The sequence below is a fragment of the Trichoderma breve genome, chromosome 4 (genome assembly GCF_028502605.1).
Source record: "Trichoderma breve strain T069 chromosome 4, whole genome shotgun sequence".
NCBI lineage: Eukaryota > Fungi > Ascomycota > Sordariomycetes > Hypocreales > Hypocreaceae > Trichoderma > Trichoderma breve.
In genome coordinates, this window is record NC_079235.1 from 2974175 (window position 1) to 2992618 (window position 18444).

General features: G+C 50.6%; 5 protein-coding genes across 5 annotated transcripts; 3 read left to right on the top strand and 2 right to left on the bottom strand.

Annotated features, from left to right (window-relative positions):
* Positions 1–3249: 3249 nt before the first annotated feature.
* T069G_07150 (oxidoreductase FAD-binding domain-containing protein) lies at positions 3250–4383 on the top strand (the record flags this gene model as incomplete). Its single annotated transcript, XM_056174360.1, has 4 exons — positions 3250–3415; positions 3491–3572; positions 3637–4180; positions 4234–4383. The coding sequence occupies 4 exons, from the start codon at positions 3250–3252 to the stop codon at positions 4381–4383; spliced, it is 942 nt and encodes a 313-aa protein (XP_056027939.1).
* Positions 4384–4845: 462 nt separating this feature from the next.
* Positions 4846–8507, bottom strand: T069G_07151 (uncharacterized protein; the record flags this gene model as incomplete). The annotated part of the gene is made up of 2 exons (XM_056174361.1): positions 4846–5862; positions 5913–8507. The coding sequence occupies 2 exons, from the start codon at positions 8505–8507 to the stop codon at positions 4846–4848; spliced, it is 3612 nt and encodes a 1203-aa protein (XP_056027940.1).
* A 3182-nt stretch (positions 8508–11689) lies between these two features.
* T069G_07152 (PX domain-containing protein) lies at positions 11690–13871 on the top strand (the record flags this gene model as incomplete). The annotated part of the gene is made up of 5 exons (XM_056174362.1): positions 11690–11792; positions 11908–12173; positions 12227–12493; positions 12560–13690; positions 13776–13871. The coding sequence occupies 5 exons, from the start codon at positions 11690–11692 to the stop codon at positions 13869–13871; spliced, it is 1863 nt and encodes a 620-aa protein (XP_056027941.1).
* Positions 13872–14668: 797 nt separating this feature from the next.
* T069G_07153 (mRNA capping enzyme, catalytic domain-containing protein) lies at positions 14669–15920 on the top strand (the record flags this gene model as incomplete). Its single annotated transcript, XM_056174363.1, has 2 exons — positions 14669–14859; positions 14927–15920. The coding sequence occupies 2 exons, from the start codon at positions 14669–14671 to the stop codon at positions 15918–15920; spliced, it is 1185 nt and encodes a 394-aa protein (XP_056027942.1).
* Positions 15921–17534: 1614 nt separating this feature from the next.
* T069G_07154 (uncharacterized protein) lies at positions 17535–17996 on the bottom strand (the record flags this gene model as incomplete). The annotated part of the gene is made up of 2 exons (XM_056174364.1): positions 17535–17770; positions 17828–17996. 2 exons carry the CDS (start codon positions 17994–17996, stop codon positions 17535–17537), a joined length of 405 nt encoding a protein of 134 aa, XP_056027943.1.
* Positions 17997–18444: the final 448 nt, after the last annotated feature.

The window sequence follows — 18444 nt, forward strand, 5'->3', positions numbered from 1 at the left end:
TGAATCTAACGAAGAGCTACTAATTGAGCGGAAGGCTTTGGACAATGTACGGGACTTTTTGCTCTCAACAACTTCCGGCGTTTCCCCCTGGGAAGGGGCATTATGGAATGGAGATAACGATGCCGTCGTGCTTGCAACAGAAGACCTCCACTTCCATTTCTCGGAGCTCTTTGTGGGCTTCATTATGGCGGCTGGATTGGGATCCTCGAAGCGAAGCTGAGGGGCAGGTTGTCAGGAGATCTCAGCTGGACATGCCGATCATGGGAGAAGAAACAATAGAGCAGATGGAGTCAGATTTTTCTTGAGGCCTGGGAAAATCCAGTCGTTGCGTCAAGGAATCGGTGGCTTCGAAGGCCTACCTAGTAGGTAGAGAATGGCGCGCACTCGTCCCGGCTGTGAACCGATGTCTCAGCCCACCGGTGGTGTAGCTGGCAAAATAGCTGGATAAACCGGCGAGACAAATGACATGCGCCTGTCTTTTTGTCCTCTCTTTCCCCCTCTTTCTTGTCTTTCTTTCTCTTCTTTCTTCAGGTCACTCAAGAAACGCGTCCAAGCCGGTTCAATGTCTTGACGTTCTATTTTGTTTTGGGATACCAGGGCAACGTCTGAGTCGCTCAGGAGACAGTGCGGGATGCACTTCCCAGGCGCGAATAAGCGGTAGGAAATCGCTAGGGAGACGCGAGTCGTGGATGGCTGAGCCGTGGAGGGAAGGTCGATACTTGGTGCAGGGGGGTATCGTCGACTCTGAGAAAGGAGAAGTATTCTGTTGCGATTTGACGGAAAATTCGCGATTTTTAGGCGCCAGGACAGCGGTGGTGTAGGCGGGCGCTTTTTTGTTACGGTTTCATCTATCCGCGAGTGAGATCGACATGAGCGTCCGCAAGCGTTCTTTTTTTTTTTCTGCCCCTGGGCTTCAGCTGTGCAGCTTGTCACAAACACACGCGATAAAGTCCGCTCCGCAGTAGAAATGCCTGTAGATGTCACATGCAGCTACAGAAAAGACAAATGGATGTCACGGTCCGGAGATGCGTCGCTGTTGGCCGTCTTCGTCTCGACTGAATTCGTAGCAGTTTGACGAATCGAATCGCTCTGCTTACTGACTGCACGGCCAGGTGTCCGTCCAGCGGTCTGGCCCGGTGTCACACGATGAAGGAGAAAAGAAGAAAAAGTCACTCGAAAAAAAGGCAGAGGGGCTGCAGAGGGGCTAGAAAGGAAGAGTTGGCGGAAGATTGGGAAAAAAGAGAAAAGAAAATACGAAGGTGTGCCGCACAGGGAGACAGGCGTGTGATATCTCCATGAGCTCCTCTATTCACTGGCCAGGTTCAGCAGCTGGATGACGAGACCAGCCAAGCATCCGCCACACGGGGCCGCAAAAAGCGAAAAGGCCCCTCTCGACTCGAGTTTGAAACCGCGTAGTCGATTTGGTGCCGTTCAAGGGTGCTGGACAGGGTCTCCGGCCGTCCGCGACGCATGTCAGTTTTTTTGCGGATTCACAAACCAGCGTCATGCCGCCTCTGATAGCTGGAATCTCGATCTCGGCGCGCAAAGTCAATTGACGTCTGGCCAAGCTGTGCTCAATACCCGCTAGCCTATGAGGTTCGCCCAAGGCCAGTCGTCCGCGGTACGAGACGATTTAGTCCCGCGCATTTAGATTCGCGCTGCGGCTAGGACTGCAGGGCCCCGTATTCCCTCCACCGGGCTTCGTCATGCCATTTCATGTTTATCTGCATCAAAACACCCATTCCCATTCTTTTGTCCAGCTCACAAAGGCGAGGGCGACTCCTGCTTTATTCGCCCCGACAGCTCCATCCTGGGAAATATCTGGTTATGCCATGGCTCATCATTTGCTTTCTTGATTCGCCTCATCCAGATCAATACCCGATCTGGCCTACTCCGTGCATGGGGGTTTCCCTTTTATCTCTGCTCTTTGCTGCTCTTTCATCACTGTTACACAGACTCTATCTCATCGAAGAAGTTGTTGTGGCATACCTTATGCACCCACGGCGGAGCCGTAACGCCTCATTGACCAGGGTCCGAGAGCTGGTGTGAGGAGGCTGGCCAGGGGCTCCAAGGATTATACGCAATGATCACCACAGTCCCTCCAATTTCTGATCGCTGTGATTTTCTAGCGCCTCGAGCTGCAGTTCAGTAATATTCCGTACTCCGTATGTAATCTGCAAGTCTCCCATTGATATAAGTTCAGTTCCTACCTGTATAGCAGTCTATCTGTAGTTCTCATGGCCCCAAACTGCTCGTCCAAGTGCAAGCTGCATCGAGTCTGGGTATTGTAGCGTTTGGCCGGAGGTTGGTAAGCTTTGGGTCATTAGGGCCGTGGAATACGATTACGGGATTTCTTAAAAGCAACGCGGTGCCGCGTTGCTCCGTGCCATCTCGTATGCCCGGGCGTCAGCTGCCGAAATGGTGCTCTTCGCTATGCACAACTTCCCTGATTAGGGACAGTCCACCGCAACACAACTTATGCAGCAGCAAGATACGAGTACAAGGTGCAGAACGCACGCAGAGCTAGTGCGTGACGAGACGAGACGAGACAGACGTCCTTGTCCTCTTGTCTTTTCTTGTTTCTGCGCTCCAGACGGAGTACCGTGCCATACAGAGTAAGCGCCCAATCGACCACAGTGCCGGACCCGTTGTATGTACCGGATGGTGGCATGACGTATGCATCTCTTTTCCCATTCAGCCGTCTTTGCCTGCCCATCCCATCCGCATCCTCCCAAGCAGCTCTGCCTGGTCGAGGTCGAGTCGAGGGCCTGGTTGAAGGAAGGTCGCAATTCAGGTGGTAGAACAGGTAACAGTGCAACAGTGGCACGATGATGTAAGACGGAGAATGGCATGGACGTCCCGGATCATTCGTTCTGCCGACAGCGCGGCTGGCGATTGGCGGGCCGTCTTTCGTTGGGGACGGCCCCAGCCAGCTCAACGGCAGAACGAGCCCTGTCCTGTCACCGCCAAAATTTCCTACCTTGGACGTGTTATCAAGCCTCGTCTTTTTCTCCAGGCCCAAGCATTCAAGGCGACTCAACTGGCGGGAAGCGTCTTAGAGCAGCCGTGGAGCTTCGCAGCCGGCCGCAGCCTCATCGCCCTCTAGGCCATCGTCAATTGCTCACTAGCAGCCCTTTGAACCCCGAGCTCGCGCTGCCCCTCCGTGGCCAATTGTCCCGCATCGTCCCACCTTTGGACGATAAATATCGTACGCTGTGAGCTGTTCTTCTTGCCCTCCGCATCGCTACCATGGCCGCCAAAGTCGACGAGGGCGCATTCGCCCGCCAGTACATTGATTACATCTACATCCCCGCTGCTCTCCTTGTCGTCGGTACTGCCATTGTCAAGATCGACTGGACTCCATATGCCGCTCTTCTCGCCATTGCCCTCGGCACTTGGAACTACTTCAGCTTCCGTAAGTACCCGGCTTGGTCACATGTTTTCAATGTGCACTGCACTTCTTGGATTCAACTAATTATCTTTACTACAGAGATCAAGAAGGTGTTGAAGCCGGATGTCTTCCAGGAATTCCCACTCCAAGAGAAGACTATCATCTCCCACAATGTTGCCATGTAAGTTGAATCTTGAAAGTTTCTTGAGCCTGGCTTCGGTAGATCTAACAACCGCCACTTTCAGCTACCGATTCAAGCTGCCCTCGCCTCGGAGCATTCTTGGCCTCCCCATCGGCCAGCACATCTCCATTGGCGCCCATCTTCCTCAGCCTGATGGATCTGTCAAGGAGATTGTCCGATCTTATACCCCCATCTCTGGTGACCACCAGCCCGGATTTGTCGACCTCCTGATCAAGTCCTACCCCCAGGGTAACATCTCAAAGCACATGGCCTCCCTCCAGGTTGGCCAGACCATTCGCGTCCGTGGCCCCAAGGGTGCTTTCGTCTACACCCCTAACATGGTTCGCCACTTTGGTATGATTGCTGGAGGCACGGGCATCACCCCCATGCTTCAGGTTATCCGAGCCATTGTTCGTGGACGTGCTACCGGCGACAAGACCGAGGTCGACCTGATCTTCGCCAACGTCACTGCCCAGGACATTCTTCTCAGGGAGGACCTCGACGCCCTGGCCAAGGAGGACAGCAACATCCGCATTCACTATGTGCTCGACAAGCCTCCGGAAGGTTGGACCGGCGGTGTTGGCTTCGTTACCGCTGACATGATTACTGTACGCTTCCCAAACAAGTATGATTCTAGAGTTGGTACTGACAAGTCTTTTAGCAATGGCTGCCCAAGCCCGCCAGCGATGTCAAGATTCTGCTCTGTGGCCCCCCTCCTATGATTAGTGGTCTGAAGAAGGCTACCGAGAGTCTCGGCTTCTCCAAGGCCCGTCCCGTCAGCAAGCTCGAGGACCAAGTCTTTGCTTTCTAAACAAAAAAACGGTGTTATGTGCGGCGTCGATATCTTAGTTGGCAGAGGTGCATTTCCCATAGACTTCTCGGTGAAGCACTTCTGATGCAAACAATCTAATAGACCGCTGGCTCAAAAATGTTAAAAATGGGTTCATGTAATAACATCCCTGGCGAGTTGGTAGAAGCCCGGGAATTTTAGGATTTTTGGGAATAGAATACATCACGCATGCCCACTAATGAAACATGACAAGTGCCCAGTGTGTATCTATAAAGCCAGTATGTTAATTCTTCCTCAGACTATCTAAAAAAACCAAATCGCTATTTTCCTTTTTTTGGGTGCGCATTTCCCACTGTATCAGAGGGAAGCTAGTAGTATACATGTACAAATTTGTGTGTCCCAGCCCTCATCACCAAAACCCCTTTCTCCCCCTTCAATAACCGCGTGAGAAGCAAAAGCAAAAGACCAATGATTAGATTATGATTATTCGTCATCCTCATCCGCGGCCGCAGCGCCATCATCTAATTTAGCACTGCTAGGCTCCGCGTCTTCGTCTTCCTCATCGCTCTCCGCAATCACACGGCCTCTGCGACTCCTCTTGGCTTGGCTTCGGGGAGCATCAACATCCTCATCGTCGTCTCCTTCGCCGCGGCCCTTGTCCTCGTCATCAACGTCCATCTTTTCGGCAGTCTCTTCGTCGGCTTCGGAGAGAGGCGTCTCGTCTCTGTCCAGGTTCCTCTCGGCGCGCTCGAGAGCATCGTCATCGTAATCCTCGTTGGCCTCCTCGTCGGAATCAACCACAATTTCAGCCGACTTGAACTTGGAAGACTCCCGCTTAGTAAGGCGGCGTCTCTTTTTGGTGTGGTTCTCTTCCTCAGAGCCCTCATCCTCATCCGCATCGGCCTTCTTCTTCTTCGATGACCTCTTCGGCTTGCCCTCGCCAGCAGGGGCGCGTGGTGCTGGCTTGCGTTTTCGTTTAATCTTTTCGCCAGTCTCTTCATCCGTAGTCATCTCCGCCTCTTGTCGTGCTCGTTCCTCCTCAGCTCGTTGTTCTGCCTGGAGCCTATCGCGCGCGGCAATGGCCTCACGTTCTTTCCTGATCTTCTCTTGTCGCTCTCGCTCCTTCTCTAGAACTGCTTGCCGCTCTTCTTCACGCTTCTTCATCTCGGCCTCTCGCTGTTCTTTGGCGGCCGAGATCTTCTCTTTATTCTTCTCCTCCCACTCCTTCTGCTTTCCAAGCGCTCTCTCAAGCTGCTTGCGGAGCGTGTTGCGGGCCATGTTAGCACGCTGTTCGACATCGTGCTTGGGATAAGGCGTTTGGGGATGAGCAGCAATCTTATCTAGCGACTCAATGGCGGCTTCGAGACCCTCAGATGCCTCTTCCAGCTGCTCAGCCGTCCGTCTGTTCTCAGGCAGGCCTTGAATTGTTGTCACAAGCTGGATCTGAACAAAGGCAACGTTGAACTGATAATGTATTTGATCCGGAGCCACTTCAAGTGCCTGTGAGTCCTTGTTAGTATTGTGACTAGAAACCGAAGCAATAAGCTTACCTTTTTGGCACATTCAAGGGCTTTAATGTACGAGTCCACATCTCGATCTACCCTTCCTCGGTTTAGCCAAGTGCGGCCAAGACATGAGAGGATAACTGGATCATTTGATTTGCCATCTTTAGATAGAGCAATCTCGTAATGCTCAATGGCCTTGGAGAATTGCTTCAGCTCAGCAAAGATGTGACCCAAGTTTACGTATAGATGAGAATCCTTGACAGTGTCTCGAACTTTGTTGAAAATGGTGAGAGCCGTTTTGTAGTCTCTCTTGTCCTCCACAAGAGCGATTGCAATGCCCTGAGCTGCATACGCGTTCTTCGGGTCGAGTGACAGAGCTTTCTCGAAAAACTCAACGGCCTTGCAATACGTTGCACTTCTCTTCTGCTTGTCTGAGTCTGTTTCACGTCGCATTTCTCTTGCCTGCAGGAGATATAGATTACCCATTCCGACCAAGGCATACCTATCATGCTTGTCGTAGTTTTGTAGCGTATGCTTGTAATGACGAAATTCGTGATCCTCGGTAATATTGGCAGGGCGCTTTCTGGAGTGGACCTTTCCGAGATACCATCCATAGAGAGCTCGAACTTCCAGATCGGCTGTATTCTCTTGGTATAACTTTGCCACAGCGTCGGGTCCTTCCTTGTTTGGGTTTTTCCTGAGTTTAATGTACGCAAGCCGTGTGCGTGCATCGGTATAATCGTCGTGACGGTTAAGCAAGCCCTCGTACACCTCGACAGCCTTGTCCGTCAGCCCACGAGCCTCATAGCTTCGGCCCAGGTTGAAGCTAATGGTAGTCACCAAGGCATCGGTGTCCATTGTGGGATCCTTCTCACCAGCCCTCATGCACGCACCTAGAGCAGCCTCGAACAGCTCGCTGGCTAGATCGTGCTTCTCCGCCTGAGAGTGAAAGCAACCAATGTTGTTCAGAAGCTGAGGTGGAAGAAACTTGCGAAGAGCCGCCTGAAGATCAGCCTCGGGGACATCCGTTGGCCTTTCTGACTCTGGGATTTGCTCGAGTTCCAGCTGCTCAACTTGCTGCAGGCACTGCAAGGCCTTTTCAGGGTTCTCCGTTTCATATAGTCGGGCCAAGTTTAGGAGGACGGAAGCGTCAGGTGATAGGGCCTTCTTTGGATCCTTCCAAGAATTCCTGACACCCTCTAGCAAAGCAATTGCCTTCTTCATTTCCGCAGACCTATCTTCCTTGCTGTCACTGTTCTGGCTAGTGAATATTTCCTCCGCATAAATGGTCCCCAGGAGAATCATGGCTTCGTGGTTTTTAGACTGCTGGATGATTTTTTCCAGTCTCAGCTTGGCCTCTCCCAGGTCATTCTTCATGACAGACAGTTGTGCAACACCAAACTTAGCTGGGAGATAGCCAGTCTCGGTACCTCCACGAGCATCGTCGGCGCGACGATAGTAGTCGCTAGCACGCTCTAAATCACCATTGTAGTGAGCTTTTCTCGCGAGCAGATACCATCCGTCACTGGCAACGGCGTTGACATCAGTGTATTGAATAGCCTTGTGAGCCAACTTGTCTGCGTTATCCCACGCCTTTCGAGACAGGAAGTAACCTGCAAAGGTGGAGCAGGTGATAGGGACCTCCTTATCGAGTTTGAATGATTTTTGAGTGTATTCAATCATGGCCGTTTTGTAAAGCTTGAGGAACTCGTCGCTGTTGACTGGAACGTGACCGCTAGCGTCGAGGTAGTAGAGACCAAGGAGAATGTTAGGAACCTTGGAGTCGGGGTTGATTTCTAGACATCTCTCCCAGGCTACTTTTGCGTCCTCTTTAAACCCAAGTTGCCAGAAACAACAACCAATGCCGATACGAGGATCAGGATCCACCAAGTCAGGTCTCTTCTGAAGAACGTCTTGGTATGTAGACAATGCCTCGGGGTACTTGTGCATGGAGAACAGGGTGCGAGCCTTTCCCATCAGGGCCAGCATGTTCTTGCCCTGAGAGACTCGGAGGGCGTCATCAAAGGCCTTGGCAGCGTTCTTGAGAAGCTCGCTCTTCTCCGTCCCTAGGCCTCCAGCTGTCTTTGATGGGCCTTGCAAGGAAGCTCTGAGCAGAAGCAAAACTCCACGAGCAAGGAAGATGGGTGGGAAGGATGGGTTGAGACGTGCAGCGTCATTCAGGGATGACGTTGCAAGCTGGAGGTAGTACTCCTTCGTCTTGGCTTCTGATACATGAACACCGTCAGGCGCAACACGAGGAGCTTCTCGACTTTTCCACAAGTACATCCAACAGAGACAGCAAATCATGCTAACTTTATCGCGTGGGTTGCCGCTCTGTATGGCGTTGCCGCCTCGAATCAGCATCTCGATGGCGTGGTCGATTTTCCGTTGCTTCGCATACGCCAACGCGACGGTCATCCAATATGTCTTTGCCGCATGCTCGTTTTCGAATAGAGTACACAGCTCGGTGGGATCATCAACAAGATCTTCCAGATCGATTTCGACCGCTTCGTCTTCCTGGTCGCCCTGGACAGGGATATCGATGGCGGAGGGGATTTCGGAGAATCGGGTGCTAGTAGGAGCCTTTAAAGCATCTCCGTTTGCTGCGCCATTCGCCGCGCCATTTTGAAGAGCCGCCATGGCTGAAGATCCGATTCAATGCCTATGGGGAGACGGGGGGCTGCTTGAAGTACGGCGAGATCGCAGGAACGCGTTCGACAAGCTAGTGATGCGCCTCGGAGGTGACTGGCAAAAGGTTCATCAGTTTTCTCTATATCATGGCAATTCCTGTCAGCCGAGTGCGGATGAATCGGTGGCTGAGAGTCGAGAAGGAGTTGCCGAAAGGCTTGATATCGCGAGTTTGGGATTGATCACGATGAGGCGAGCCAGAAATTCCATGGATAGCTCAGGGAAGTCGAGAGTGGTCCGTGCGCCCCGTGACGCAGCCTGATTGGACAATGAGCGATGTAGGCAGACTTCAAGTCACTTCGGCGTGCTTCGAAAGAACAATGTTTAATGTTCACATAAATGATATCATTGATTGTAAAAGTTAAATAGAACGTGAAATACAACTCGCAACAATAGATGCATCGAAATGAATTATGACTTTGCAGCGCACAAGAGTGTCCCGGACAAACACGTGGCCTCTCTCTGAACCCCTAACTCAGACACTGGCTTCTACCTATTTACCAGATACTCAGGTACAGTCTCAAATTGACATGAACTTTATCCTACATCAATGGGCCAATTTCCAAAGCAATTCAGGCTTGTTTTTAACCTCAGACTACAAAATATGCTATTATGGACAATTAAGAAGATGGCAGAAAAGTTAGCCGACATTCTTGTGTTTCTGCCAAGATGTAGAAAATACCAGTAGATGACCATCCAGATGCTACCAGTACATGTCACAACACACAATCATCTATCTTCTGTTATCATCTAATCATGTCATTAACATTGATAAACAATTAGCCACACATTCAATACATTGAGCCAGTGGTATCTCGACGTCTTTCACAAATCTGTTCTTATGGTCGTTCACAGTATCACGCAAACTGCTCTGGGGAGGACGGTCTAAGCTCTGCCAGCCGGTAGCCAGCTGGAAGCGCTCGCCGAAGCAGAATTCCTGGGGTTCTGTGGCCTTAAAATCCAATCATGATACTGAAACTTGGCATTCTCATTCCCTGTTCCTTCTTGAGTTAAGAGAATCGCTGCAATTGCCTGCTTCAACACCAGTGTTTACATTCCAGTGCCGCCTATGCCATGAAGAGAATCAGCCACAACGATCCTTAGTAGACAGCAAATTACATCCTTGGTTGCTTCGACATTTTAACTCGCCAGTTACAGCTACAGTTATGCAAATTTTCGAGGGGAAAGGACATGGTTACGATATTCGTCGCCGATCTGACTCCTGCCTAGGATGGCACTGCCTCAGTTCAGCTACACACTTTGGCATTATATTCTCCATCGTCGTTGTCGTTATCGTCTTGTCAATAGTTTGGATGTATTATATGGGGAGAGCGAGAATCACCGGCAACCAAATCAAGCCGCACAATGTCCCTCGCGGACAAAGGAATAGACAGCTTCATCACAACCCCAACGGCCCTACAAGACCAGTATCGCACCTCGTGCAACCACCTCCCGTTCTACAGTACGGAGTTGCTCAGCAAACCCCTGTTTATTTCTTCTCTAGGCCCCAAATCATCACAATTCAGCCACCCGGCGTCATAAGTCCTCACCTTTATTTACCAGCCCCGATAGTTCGACCACTTGAAGCACCTCGACCCAAGCCTTCTGATGATGTAGCCTCTGAGCGGCCAAAAGCAGAAGAAACTCAACAAGAAAAAGTCCAGCCTTTGGGTAATGAGTCTCCAATGCGCCATCCTACGTGGTGGCAGAGGCTGTATAGGGCTTTTACTTTACCAGTTGGGGTGGCATCTACTGTGGCAAGCTCTCCATCTCCAGAGCCCTTGGAGCCTTTACCGCCCACACATATCAATATCCGCCATTCAGCCTCATGTCCGAACTTCGATGATCATGCAGTGCAAGCTATTAACCGTAAGGAAGCAAGAGACTCAGGACAGCCACTCGAAGAGCAAGATGAAATTTCATCTATGGTGTGCAATCTGGATACTTCTAGCGATTCCATGCTGTCCATCCGGAGTGATGTCGCCACGGTCCATAGTGACGACTATGAGATGCCTCCTAGAGAGGGAAGTCAGCCACGCTCTTATAAGGAAATAGGAGCAGAGCCTTCTTCATAACGTGCATGGGCGTCAAGTTATATGACGATCACCGTCGCAAGTCATTGAAATCAGTATGACTGCAAGGATTATGAAGTACGATAAGTTTAGCTTAGCACTGAATAATATTGAGTTGTTTGGCTTTGGCTGCAATTCTACAAGGTGGCACGGTTCATTTCCAGATCGTTTGAAGAGTTGACATGTCTGGATACTCCTGCATAACCAGTCGCAGCGTAGCTAGAGATGAGATTTCATTTTGTAGACAATGACTAATGCCGGAATAAGCAACGATGTTTTACTATAAATTAAACAGTCCTTTCTCATGCTTGCCTAAGAGAATGTGATGCGAATAGGCATGCAAAGGTGTCTAAGGAGATTCGTCAAGCTGCAACATGGTATGGAGTGTTGGTGCTAGCGATGTCCGCGCTCAAGACGAAGATAAAACGGAGCACGGCCGATACAGAACCTAATAGATGATTGACTCTAGTTTCCTAGATATATATGTATCTTGCATTCATGGAAATAGATAATATAAAGCTCCATTTCACGATACGGTTCTCTGAGCAATGAAAGCCAATGTGGAAACGAAGTGTCGGCACCTGCATGTTGGATGCAGGGATTTGCCGCAGGGTTGAATGCGGAACATGAACAGCATGAAGTACGAGGCGAGGTACATCCAAGAACAGGTTCGTTGCAGTGCCTGGTGATGTAGGTGGTCCGTGCGCGGAGTATCGTCATCAAGGTGGCAGGGCTTCTTTTTAACCTCAGAAACCGCCGGAGCTTCGCCAGACTGTCTCTCCGCTTCTGCCTGCAATCATCGTCGAAGCCTTGCATGCTCTCCCTTGAAAACCTCTTCCAGCGTGTTCCCCAGAGAATGGCGACAGCCCTCAAGGCGCTTTTCCTGCACATTCCCTGATCTCGACCCCACGTCACTGCGGCTTAACCGACTCCGCCCCGCGCCACAGTTGCCCCAGAGCTCACGACGGTCCAGAGCATAGTTCTGGTGTTTGTCTTCAGCCGCGCAGACTCCAAAGAGCCATATCCGCACATACACAGACCTCTATCGAGAGCGCCGCCATCATGTGGAACGACGAGGACAATAATCCTTACGGATCAAGCTTCGATCGCCGGGATTCGCAGACCTCATCGTCGGCAATCCCGAGCTCGCCGACTTCCAGAGACTGTAAGTCCATTGCACCTCGTCGCTCGGAGCGCTGCTGGGTCGCCTGCTCAAAAGCGAGTCCATGGCCGGGCGCGGCTAGACATAGGGTAAAACTAACACGAACTGAACGCTGTAGATGGAGTTTTCGAGGCTTCCCATACCCCGTCAACTGGGAGCGATGATGCTCAATCACCTCGTCCGCCCTTCAGCCATGGCGTTGGGCAGATCGACGAGGAAGATGTCCTCAGGGAGGACACTCCACCACGGCGGAAGCCAGGCGGATACAACAGCCGCATTGAGCAGATCCTCTATGAAAATCCCAACATGCCCATTATGATCACAGATGCGGGTAAAAGCGTGGAGAGCGGAGGGAGATACATTGTGTATACCATTAAAACTGGGGTACGTCGCGCTCGATTACTCTGTGCTGTTGTCTTTCTGACCACCATCTCTAGGATCTAGAAGTTCGCCGCCGTTACTCTGAGTTTGCCTCGCTGAGAGATGCCTTGACCCGTCTTCATCCGACCCTTGTCATTCCTCCCATTCCAGAAAAGCATACCATGGCCGACTATGCCGCGAATCCCACGAGTGCAAAACAGGATCAGCAAATCATTGATTTACGAAAGCGCATGCTGATGGTCTTCTTGAACCGTTGCCGTCGAATGGATGCCGTAAGAGAGGACGGAGTCTGGTGGAGATTTCTCGATCCAAATTCAAGCTGGGTAATGCGCTCCCTCTTTCTTCCCGATATAAATCAGATGTTTTGTCTGTTGCTAATGCTACGGTAGAGCGAGGTCTTACATGCCCACCCTGTTGCTTCCATTCCCAAGTCTGTCCTCAAGGCACCTCCATTGGACACTGCGAATCCAACCCCCGCGCACAACTTTCTTCCGATTCCTTCCAGCTCATCGAAACTCAAAGCCTCGTCCGGGACTGGCCAAGACCTGAGCGCTTCTGTCATTCAAGGCGCAGCGCATGCGATCGAGCGCTTCCCAACAGATGCATCCAAGCTCAGCGAGTTAGAGCTTGACCCGTATTTTATTTCCTATGAAGCCTCGATCAAAGAGCTAGAGCAACTTCTGACTGGCCCCATGGAGAAAGTCAACCGTCGAACTCTCAGCCACTTGTCTTCTCTTGCGGCCGATCTGTGCGAGCTAGGATCAAGATACAATGCTTTTGCCCTTTCGGAACAAGCCCCCTCCCTGGGACCAGCCATCGAACGGATAGGCCAGGCTGCTGATGCATCATACATTGCAACCGAGGAACTTTCAGGTACTTTGGGTGCAAGCTTCGCAGAACCAATGAGAGAAAATGCCCAGTTTGCGGGAGTGGTTAGAAGCGTCTTGCGGTATAGAGTTCTCAAGCGCGTGCAACAGGACATGACAACCGATGAGCTCAACAAAAAGAGGGCTCTTTTGGATCAGTTGGAGCGCAGTGAAGCAGAAGCGCGACGCATCGAACAGTACCTTTCCAACAGCCAGCAAATATCACCCCCGCCCAAACGATCAGCAAGCATGAGGGAGCCTCCTACTCAGCACCGCCGCGATGGAAGCCAAGAAGACACTGAATCGATAGATTCTGATTTCCCTCCCACGCACGGTGACTTCCCATCAGTACCCCCGTCTGCAAGCCAAGGCCTTCCCGAGAGAAGTGCGAGCAACACGCACAGAAAGATGCCCAGTACAAACTCCATAACAAACAAGATTTTTGGTCCGATCCGTCATGCAGTCCAGGGTGTCGTGGACGTGGATCCTGAACGAACCCGCAGAGATACGATCGGAAAGACACGCGAGTCTATTGGCCAGCTAGAACAAGCCCAGGTAGCTTCTGAGAGGGATGTCAAGGAGGCCAGTGCAAGCGTACTGGATGATTTGAAACGGTTCCAGAAGGATAAAGAAGATGATTTGCGAAGATACATGGTACGTAAGCCACAGCAGAAGCTGAATTCACTGCATACGTAGCCAACTCTATTCTTGGAGACTTTGATACTAACAATCGCTACAGTTGGCGTATGCCAGAAGCCAGATTGAGTGGGCGCGCAAGAGCAAGCAGCAGTGGGAGGAGGCCCGGGCGGAGGTCGACAAAATAGATGAAAATTAGCGTGTCCAGACGGTTATTCATGACGGGAATATTGCTAATATGAGGGAAAGTTTGGAAGATAGACTCGTCATCTGAAATGTTGCCGCCGTGTTATTACTATTGGGCGCTATGCGCGCCATTCAAGAGCGACTTGAATCGTATTAATTTACTCTGAATAATATATGTGTGAAACAATGTTACGGTGCGTTATATCTAGATAGCATTAATCTTGTCAATATAGAGAGTTTGTTTGCAAAGAGCATTGACCCCATTCAACGCAATAACTGCCTCCTAGTAAGCCTATTCAGGTCCTAGAATAGGTCGTTCTCCTTCATGGAGACTAAGCCACAAACAAGTATGGGATCAAATCTATTAACTTTATACAAACGCATTTAAACTTCTGCAAATACGAAAAAAAAAAAAAAAAAATCATCCCTCTTTTGTCATTTTAACCTTTGCCATAAAATAATAATAGCGGCCTCAGTGCAGCGGCGGCAGTATTACGTGGGCGGCTTATTTGCATGGCCATCTGCTCATCCCTTTATCGATAAGCCAGAGGCCGTCTTCCTAAGACCGCGCGCGCTGCAGCTCTTCCCAGTTCCAACTTACTGTCTACCAGATATTATCACGCCAACCCCGACGCTCTTGAGCTGTCCGGCCTCAGGTGCGCTTCAATGCTCCATGAGGCTGAGGGCGTGTGGCAATTTTAAAAATCTGTTATTTTAATTGGTCAATCCTCCTTCGCCTTCCCCTTGGCAATATCCATACGACAGGTCATCGACGCGCTCATCGAAAGAGGCTGAGAAGGCAGGCAGGTAATGGAGCCCAACAACAAACCAGATGGGCCGATAGGGTCTATTGAAGAACCTGGCATCAAAGCCGAAGGACAGCTCATACATGCCATGCGCAGAGAGGTTGCCGAGCTGCTTGGTAGACAACAAACCAGCTTCCCCGGCGCCCAACCCGTCAGTTTTGCCAGACAACATCTGGACGAATTAACCAGGCAAGAGTATGTCTCAAGCGAGAAGTAACTTGAGATCTTTGAGCATATCGACTAATGTACGTCTAATTGCCAGTTACTACGTATGCGAAAAGTCCGATGGAATTCGCTATCTCCTCTACTTGACCGAAGACGAAAACGGAGGGGAAGCCCATTACTTGATTGACCGCAAGAACGATTACTGGTTCATCACCAATAAGAGCCTACACTTCCCTCGCGAGAATGACGTCAGCGCTTTTCACACGGCAACACTTGTCGACGGTGAACTGGTCTGGGATAGTCTGCCCAATGGGGACAAGGAAGCTCGATTTCTCGTCTTTGACTGCCTTGTGATGGATGGCAATAAGCTTATGGATCGGTCTCTTGATAAAAGGCTGGCCTATTTCCGAGAACGGCTATATACGCCGTACAAGAAGCTGTTCAAGGACTTTCCAGACGAATTGCAGTACCAGCCATTCATTATGGAGATGAAGCCCTTCCAGCTCGGCTATGGTATCGATATGATGTTCAAACAGATTCTTCCGAACCTAAAGCACGGCAACGATGGTCTCATCTTCACGTGCCGGAACACGGCTTACAAACACGGCACTGACCCCCATATTCTTAAATGGAAGCCTCCAGAAGAAAACACGATTGACCTTCGTCTCAAACTCACCTTCCCCACCGTCGAGCCCGACGAATGGGAGCGCAAGGAAGGTATTACTGAACCGTTTGTCGATTATGACAGTGTACCCAAAGCAGAGTTATTTGTTTACAAGGGTGACGGTCCGGAAAAATACGAACGGTTTGACGACCTTTATATCACTGAAGAGGAATGGGAAACGTTGAAAGGCTTGAATGATCCCTTGAACGATCGCATAGTAGAGTGTAATCAAGACGAACAAAGGAGATGGCGTCTTCTCCGCTTCAGAGATGATAAAAAGGAGGCAAATCATACGAGCACAGTCACAAGTGTCCTGGAGAGTATCAAAGATCGTGTTTCGGTAAAAGATCTCTCTGACGCCGCCGGTCACATCAGAGATAATTGGAAGGCCAGGGCAGCACGTGAAGGTCCGCGCCCGCCACGATAATGGCGTGGATCCTTTGGAAGGCGCTGATTGTCTGCGTGAAAGCTTGACATAATTTGAGTCAATGGGCCAAGCTGAAGAGAAGGGAGATGGATATATACATGGGTATACTTCGATCAAAATAATCGGCAATGCCGCCAATGGCTAGGCAGGATAAGATATGGGATATCGGCGTCATGGGAGTAGTTGTTTTGGGGCGTCTGGACAAGAATTTTTCGTGGTGGAAGAAGTATTGCTTCTCCTTGAGTCTATAGGATCTCGGTACAGGGCTTCATACAGTTTACCAAGCAAGTAGTGAATCACTTTGCTACGTTGTCGTCAAATTGCAGAGTTACTTGATTTGCCATTCCTAACTGTAAGCAACTATTATGTCCTGATTTATTAAACAAAGCGATTGTTCCCAGCTTGTTGGCCAGCCGACCATATTTCATCCAGTTCCCTGCAAACCCTAGATACGATGCCCTAACTTGAAAAGAGAGACCGTGAAAAAAGAAAATGAAGAATCAAATCAACCCCTTGATATAGCCATCCTATCATGGAGCAGTGTCCAAAGATTACCTCGAGGAGAATCTATCAAAGACGCTCTCACAGCATAGACATGCCGGCTACAATCACCACGATGAGGAAACAAACAGAGTGACTGCGTGGCTCCATACCCTTGTTGCTGCTGGACACAACAACGGGGATAGTGGGCACAGTGGCACCACTCGTTGCGGTGCCAGCGGGGATGCTGCTCGCAGTGCCATTGTAGCTGGTGAAGACAGGTGGAATGAAGACGGTAGTAGTGGTGGTCTCCAGCCGGCCATTTGTCGCCGTGACAGTCTTCGTCAGGGTACTCTGACGGGATGTCTGAAAGCCATCTTTGGAGCTGTCTGCGCTTTCGGTTGAGGTGCTCTTCGCTGGCTCCGAGTAAGCATTTGTGACTGTGACAATGATGGGAGACGGGGCAACGTCAATGGTAGTGACAATTGTCTTGATGGTGGAGACGGCAGTGACAGTCACCAGATCCGTGGGGGTTGAGCTGGTTACCGAAGAACTCCAGAGATCAGAGATGACGACTGTGACGAATGAGGTGACGGGTTCTGCAGGCTGAGAGTAACTGGTCTGTAATGCCGTAATGGTTGACGGGTTACCAGAGACAGTGGCGTCTGGGAGACCGCTGGTGAGAGATACGTCGGTGAGGACATTGGTTACGGTGGCTGGGTTTCCAGAGATAGTTACATCAGGGAGGCCAGTAACAGAAACATCAACGTCAGTGACAGTCGACGGGTTGCCAGAGATGGTGGCATCTGGAAGTCCACTGGTGTAGGAGACATCAGTGTCGACGTTGGTGACTGTCGACGCACCAGCCGTCACAGTAACATCGCCGAGGACGGAGCTGGAAGCCCAGGGGTTGTTGGGAGTGGGCACAACGGTGATGGTCACGGTGACTGTGGTGTTGGCCGAGCACACGGGAGCCTCTGAAGTGAGGATAGACGTGGTCATGGTTTTGGTTTCGGTGACAACAGCCGGCTGAGACGGAGTGATGACGGTATAGATGGTTGAAGTCGCCGTTTGAGTGCTGCATCAGAGGTATTAGAAGAAGTCCTTGCTCAAATGAGTGGTATTTGCAATTACTCACGAGATGGGGATGCTAGTGACAGAAATCGTTGGGTTGGATCGAGGTTCCTGAGTCACAACAGCGAGGGAGCCATCGTCAAGAACGTAGGTGACGATCTGAGCAGAGGCAACAGACATGGCCAGCTCGGTTTCGTTGCAATCCACACCACGACGGTCGAGCTTCTGGTTGACATTGGGAAGAGCCTCTCCAGCCACAACAGCAAGACCTCCCTGGTACAATTTCTCTAGGCCAGCTTCATCAGTCAGAACGGTTTAGCAGTAGGTTAAGGGAAAAAAAACTGGTATCATACCACAATGAGCCGCGAGGATGGTAACCGCAAAAACTGCAGACAGCATGCAAATGGCCATAGCAGCGCCCGTCACAATCTTGAAGTCGAGGAAATACTCCTTGAGCTTTCGGATGGTAGTCATCTTCTTCTGAGGCGCGATGCCGCTCTCAGAGTCCTTCGCGCGCTTCATGTTGGCCACTGTCGAGAAAATGTCAGTTTTGCCTAATTTAGACATGGAGGCTGAAGCGACCTACTTGGGGATTACTTCTGCAGTATTCTGTGACCAGGATTACGAGACTAGAAATATTTATTAGCGAGGGAATTGTGTACAGCGGGTTTGTGGTGGAAGTTTGTCGGGAAGAGTTGTTCGGAGTGGTACAGGAGTGACGATGGCACAACGGGAGGGAAAGGTGGGTGGGTTTCATACCAAACTGAAGGCGCAGAGGAGCTTCAAAAGCTTTGCAAAGAATGAAAACGTTTGGATACAGACGATGCAGATAGAGAGCGTTGGTGAATTGGATGCGGTTGTGGGTAGAAAACGAACGAGTGTGTTGGGTGCAGGTGAAGAAAATGGAAGAAGTGGTGGAAGGGGGGAGAAGTCGACGGTTCTCTCGTTTGCTTTTTTACGTTGCAGTGAA